At 40.7% G+C, this 6,007-nt stretch overlaps 1 protein-coding gene and 1 long non-coding RNA gene across 17 annotated transcripts in view; one reads left to right on the forward strand and one right to left on the reverse strand.

Moving 5' to 3' along the window:
- LOC145729490 (uncharacterized) overlaps nucleotides 1-6,007 on the forward strand; it is a 52,101-nt gene that overhangs the window by 19,929 nt on the left and 26,165 nt on the right. For 15 of the 16 annotated variants that reach the window (XR_014178364.1, XR_014178361.1, XR_014178363.1 and 12 more), the window contains 11 exons: nucleotides 46-154; nucleotides 212-476; nucleotides 533-669; nucleotides 725-1,578; nucleotides 1,639-1,965; nucleotides 2,023-2,456; nucleotides 2,514-2,948; nucleotides 3,006-3,431; nucleotides 3,491-4,030; nucleotides 4,097-4,468; nucleotides 4,652-4,772. This is a non-coding gene — a long non-coding RNA (uncharacterized LOC145729490). The remainder of the gene's footprint in view (nucleotides 1-45; nucleotides 155-211; nucleotides 477-532; nucleotides 670-724; nucleotides 1,579-1,638; nucleotides 1,966-2,022; nucleotides 2,457-2,513; nucleotides 2,949-3,005; nucleotides 3,432-3,490; nucleotides 4,031-4,096; nucleotides 4,469-4,651; nucleotides 4,773-6,007) is intronic. The other variant, XR_014178374.1, reaches the window with a different exon arrangement.
- Nucleotides 4,989-5,932, reverse strand: LOC145729480 (uncharacterized). The gene is made up of 3 exons (XM_081980276.1): nucleotides 5,419-5,932; nucleotides 5,211-5,362; nucleotides 4,989-5,154 (listed from the first exon to the last, which is right to left on the reverse strand). Exons 1-3 carry the CDS (start codon nucleotides 5,846-5,848, stop codon nucleotides 5,011-5,013), a joined length of 726 nt encoding a protein of 241 aa, XP_081836402.1. The 5' UTR covers nucleotides 5,849-5,932; the 3' UTR covers nucleotides 4,989-5,010.

Genomic DNA, 6,007 nt, shown 5'->3' on the forward strand with positions numbered 1-6,007 from the left:
TTATACATTATTTCACGAGTTCTGAGTTGTGGTTTTAAATTACAGACTAACTCAATTGGTGGGGTGGAAGTTCCACAACTATAATCAGTTTTAGTCTCAATAAATGACCGTGCTAAAAAACATTTAGTGTAGTGTAGCCTTCGAGATTGATCCCGTAAGCTCACTACAGGAAAACAACTAAAAACAACTGACTCGATACTTTTCCGTTTAGTCAGTACGTCCCTGAGACTCGAAGCAAATTTTAGCAAACACACCAAGACAAGCTCGTTGAATTAACGTAAAGTCACGTAACCGAGACTGGTTCCGTTCAGTAACAGGCTTTTCTTATTCGATCGCACCAAGAACTCGGGCTTCAATGCGCCCCTTCGCTGTTCGGAACTGGCCTCTTAGTGCCATGGCTTGGACGTTAATTTCGCAAGCTTTAATCGATTCTGCGACCGTTTGTAGCATTGGAGAGTGCAAGCTTTAAGTGGAGAGTAAGTTTGTTGCCTCCACCACCGTTTGTTGTTTCTTATTACGGTCGAAATTTTAGAGCAAGGCGCTTAAACCATTAACAAATATCTCCACACTCTGAATTAAGTTTTATAGTTTAAAACTGTATTATTTGCCCTACTTGGGTTGAAGTTTAATTTTACTCACTTTAAGAAGCCCAATCAATAAAGGGAACAAGTAAGAGGTACTGAAAAGTCTAACAACATATTATTAATACATATTTTATTATCAGGCTTGGTAATTCTAAACGAGCAGCAAAATGAGAAAGGCTCTGAAAGGGAATCTCGTAGATTCGGCTTAAATAGTTAAAATATTTATTCTTGTGGACCATAACGGTATTTGACGAATCGACTGGAACCCTCAAGAGATTTTTCTAGTTTGAGACATATTTCCCGTGATTATGACTCCATCTAGTTTCCGAATTTGGAAAAAGTAGTTCTTCTGGTTAAACCAGACCGTTTGGAACACACAAGGTTGAAGGTTCGTGATTGCGTTTTTGAATACATTGAAGCAAGAGCGAAGAATCCGGATAGAGAAGAAGGAAGTTACGACTAACCAAAGGGGATCTTGTGGATTTCACTAGACATTTTTGATCTTTCCAATAGGAAAGGCAAGCTTGTCCGGTAAATTGACCAGAACCCCGGGCGTAGGTCACTAAGAAGACCCCGAAGATGATCTAAAGGAGAATGACTGCTTGAAGAATTAGTGAAGATGGATGCTGAAGCCGTTGGAGTAAGGACATTGCTGGAAGAAAACTACAGAAGAATGAAGATTTAAGTTGAGCTTTGAGGAAAAATACCCAAACATCGAAAGGGATCTTGTGGATTTTGCTGGACGCTATTGGTTTTTCAAATAAAAATGCAATTGTTTCTGTAAATTGACTAGAACCCTGGACGTTGCTTTTTCCCGCTCTAGAGGAGTTTAAGAAGATTACGAGGACTGTAAGAAGACAAATCTGATATGAAAACGCTAAGGAATATTCAAAAGAAAAATGAAGATGAGCGTGAAGTACTAAGAGCATTTGGATGACTTAACTGAGAGCAGAGTTTAGGCATTTAGGAAGACAGGAACATAGGAGATGCACTGGTTAGTTATTAAAATTCAATAATATAGCCCCACTTTACATTCGAAATTAATGGGGAACAGGAAATGGCAACATCGGAAGGAAGAACAGACCTGGCGAGAAGGATCTTGTGGGTAAAATTTTTCGGTTATCGACCAGAACCCCGGGTGCACGCTTCCGGAACTACTAAACAAGATCGACTGGAAGCGAAGACGAATAGAAAAGGAGGTGAAGACGGATGAGTGAGATTCAGAAGAGGAAGTGCGCAAAAAACAAAGAAGAACATCCCTGGAATATAATCTGTGGAACAAGAAGAGCAGCAGCTAAAAGAATGTTGAATGCAGGAAACTTCAAGCCGGACAACAAAAATTCTTGGAACGTAGGGAGCCTTGGCCGCCAAGGACATCGTGGTAAGTTGTGCATCTCTTTTATAAAATAACCCTACTTCTATGCCAAAATGAACACAGGGAAGCGACGCTGATCATCGGAGGAACGAAGATAAGATCTGCCAAAGGGGATCTTGTGGACTTCACCGGACATTTTTGATTCTACAGGCAAGTTTGTTGGGTAAATCGACTAGAACCCCGGGCGTAGATCTTCTACAACAGAAGATTTTGGAGCCGAGACGACTCAAAGAAGAACATTTTCAACACCAGAAGGAAGCAGACGGATTTTAGGAATTGAAGATGAAGAGACTAGTTGAGGCAAGCACACAAAGAAATTATCCGGAGCAAAACGAAAATGAAACAACAACACTCAAGCTAATCAAGGACTTCAGATGAAGCACAATGGAGAATTACGCATTGAAAATCCAGACAGAGCAATAAAGATAATCTAGAGCCCTAAGAGGAAAGATAAGCTGTCTTGGACTGTAGGGCGGCAGGATTTCGGGAACATTGAGGTGAGTTAGACATTCCAAAAACTTTGAGAATATTTTTTACCTTCCAAATTAAAACAGGCCATGGACCAAGGACAACAGAGGAATGAAGAGAAAGATGTGCCGAAGGGGATCTTCTGGACTTCACCGGACATTTTTGCTTCTACAGGCAAGTTTGTTGGGTAAATCGACTAGAACCCCGGGCGTAGATCTTCTACAACAGAAGATTTTGGAGCCGAGACGACTCCAAGAAGAACATTTTCAACACCAGAAGGAAGCAGACGGATTTTAGGAATTGAAGATGAAGAGACTAGTTGACGCAAGCACACAAAGAAATTCTCCGGCGAAAAACGAAAATGAAACAAGAACACTCAAGCTAATCAAGGACTTCAGATGAAGCACAATCGAGAATTACGCATTGAAAATCCAGACAGAGCAATAAAGATAATCTAGAGCCCTAAGAGGAAAGATAAGCTGTCTTGGACTGTAGGGCGGCAGGATTTCGGGGACATTGAGGTGAGTTAGACATTCCAAAAACTTGGAAAATATTTTTTACCTTCCAAATTAAAACAGGCCATGGACCAAGGACAACGGCGGAATGAAGAGAAAGATCTGCCGAAGGGGATCTTGTGGATTTCACTGAAGATTTTTGTCTTTGAGGGCAAGTTTTTTCGGTAAATCGACTAGAACCCCGGAAGTAGATCTTTGGGACCATCGAAGGAGACCGGAACTGATGAGGGGACGACTCAAGGACAAGCATTTCCAGGGTGGACTACAGAGGGATTTCAGAGAGATTATTGGGAAGACTAGTGGAAGCTGAGAGAAAACATAGGACCAGGAAGTAAATACTACAAAGCAGGAAGATCAAGCTGGTGGAGGACGACGAAAGATGTGTCTTTGTAGCCTATCAAAGTCCAGGCAGAGCAATAAAGATGCGATATTCAAAACTTAAAGAAAAACTGTCTTGGATGGTAGGGAGACAGGATATAGGACACTGAGGTGAGTTGAACTGTTTACAACCACAACAACTTTTTTTCTAATGTTAATAATTAATTTAGGCCAACTACGAGAAACATGGGATGAACGGAGACCCTCTGAAGGGGATCTTGTGGGTTTAACCGAACATTTTTGCCTTTTCAGTAGATAAGGCAAGTTGTTCAGTAAATCGACCAGAATCCCGGACGTAGGGTTTACCAAGGACATAGAAAGTAGCGGATACGAGGACGGCAGAAGAAAGAACACATCGAAGAGTAACGTGGGAGCGAGCTGCAACAGGATTAAGTGACGACAGGATGAGGAGTCCAGGGATGAAGGAGAAGAAGGGATCATCGGGAAGAGAAGGATCACGAACACAACCGGACAGAAATCGAGAAGCGGAACATACAGAGAGAGCAACAACATTCAAAGGAACGGACAAACTAACCCGGGAAATTTATGAGAGACTTGACAAAGGGGATCTTGTGGTTTAGAACAGCCTTTTGGGACCCTCAGGGTGGAACCGAAACGCTGGAAAAAATGAACCAGAACCCTAGAATCAAGAGTAATTAAGCTTTTTAGTATCTTGGAAGCAGAGAAGTTTCGGCGACTAGGAGAATGACGTGAGTTAATTTGACAATTGTTATCGATATGACTAAATAATACTGTGTTTTTAAATTGATTTTTAGGGGCTTAACTGTGGATCGGATAATCTGGACTATTCGGACTTGAAGAGAGAGCAGTGGAACCAGTAGCAAGGCGGAACAAGGACTTGGGGGAAAAACGGAATTTTACAGTGGAACAGACGGGATGAAGCACTAATCTAGGCGTAACCACAATGGCGGATTTAACCGAGTTTAGGGCTGGAAAACAACGGACGGGGAGCCCAACGGCGGAAACGGGATGCAGGTTTGACGTTGCCGGAGGAGTCATCGAACTAGAAAGAGGCGTTATGGCAACGCCGGACTCGGATCCCAAGTTTCAGGGTCCGTCGGTTGTTTGACTGCTCTCCAAGATCGCGGAAGCGTAGATGGAGTTTGTACGGATTTCAGTATTTACCGGTGAGTTTCTTGACTACTTTATACAGGTAAAAATCGCTTTTAAAATGATGAATGTCATGCACCACTCCGATTTTGCTTTGAGGTTAAAAAAGACTCATTTTTGACTCTGAATTTGATCTGATATCGAATTAAAGCAAACAATGTCGAAAGGACGAGGAGTAAATGTTCTTTTTTTCTTTCCAGATTGGCTTACGGCGTTGATGACAAGGACCACGTGACGCGGAATACAAATAATGAAATTTTATGCACCTTACAGCAATAAACGTATTTAAGAAAGAAAAATAGTGTTTGATTTCCTGAAGTGGTGAGTGGCTTACAAGTTTTATTTTTTGAATTTCAGTTCCTACAACAAGAATATAAAAAAAGTACCCCATAACAATTGTCATATTCAAGCAGAGTAGTCACGTGATAAAGCATTATTTCATGTTTTTTTTTTCACTCACGTTTCTTGCCAATATTTTGCGGGAGACATCCAGTGCGTAGTGTGAGGACAATGCAACTTATGAAGTTATTATGTTTATTAACTACTAAAGTACATACAATCAAGGGGAATATTCATCCAGATATCGCATTATCCTGGCCGTTTTATCTATCTGATCTTGGCCACTGGTCTCTCTTAAAAATATACTAGCTGGAGTAGTGGTTTGGTAGTATTGCTGTTTCACTTTTAAGGCGTAGATTAGCTTCTACAAACCATTATTAGCTCTATTATTAAACACGTTGAAATATCAGATCTACTTACCAAAACTAATTTAATTAAAAACACCGCAAAAGTCAAGAACCCAATGGTCATTAGTGCTCCTTCATTAGATGGATAGTCCATTTGGTGTTCCTCGTATACTCTTGGGTTAACTTGAGTTGCTTGCAAGTTGAACAACTTAGTCAGCCGTGATTCTACAATTAATTTTCCATACAATTGATGGATGATGGCTATAGATTTTACTACTTACTAATCTCAAGCAGCATAGTGTAACTTAAATGCTTTAAGTGTCTAATTTTAGCTTCCAAAGTCCTTCCTTTGAAATCCATTAACTGAGCTTGGGCGTGTTTAACCACACTCATTAATCCTAAAGGCTGCGGAACCTCAACGCTTATATCTTCATTTTCTTCCTCATTTTCTTGAAAACCCTCCTCAGGTTCCCCATCTTCTACGTCCACTTCATCCTCTTCACCTTCATCGAGTTCCTCGATTTTTAGGGTATCATTTTGGTAAATGGGTTTAGTTAAAGCGCTTTCGTAGGTGGGTGCAGTGACACTTTTCATTAACTCATCATCATTTGGAGACTTTTTCATGGTGGCACCCACTTTGAAAACTTCCACCCATTCTGAGGTTACCACCACACTTAAAAGCAATGTACTTTGTATGATTTCTGTTAACATTTTGATGATTGTCGGTGCAGTTTTAACTGAAAGTTTTTGAGACGTTTTACTAGGTGGAGCGTATAATTTCCGTACCGTGTGTAATTATTAATAAGTGACGTCAAATTGCCGTAAATACCGTTAGGTCATTTTGTGGGATCAGTGATATTTAGACTAGAA

Source organism: Ips typographus, linkage group LG5, assembly GCF_016097725.1.
Source record: "Ips typographus isolate SLU linkage group LG5, UJ_Ityp_2.0, whole genome shotgun sequence".
Lineage (NCBI taxonomy): Eukaryota > Metazoa > Arthropoda > Insecta > Coleoptera > Curculionidae > Ips > Ips typographus.

Excerpts from the sequence above, each read along its gene's own strand:
- LOC145729480 (XM_081980276.1), bottom strand. The coding sequence starts at position 5,848 with ATGTTAACAGAAATCATACAAAGTACATTGCTTTTAAGTGTGGTGGTA. Across the intron at positions 5,363-5,418 it reads CACTATGCTGCTTGAGATTA|AATCACGGCTGACTAAGTTG; the intron begins GTAAGTAGTAAA and ends AATTAATTGTAG. Across the intron at positions 5,155-5,210 it reads TTTTAATTAAATTAGTTTTG|AAGCTAATCTACGCCTTAAA; the intron begins GTAAGTAGATCT and ends AATGGTTTGTAG.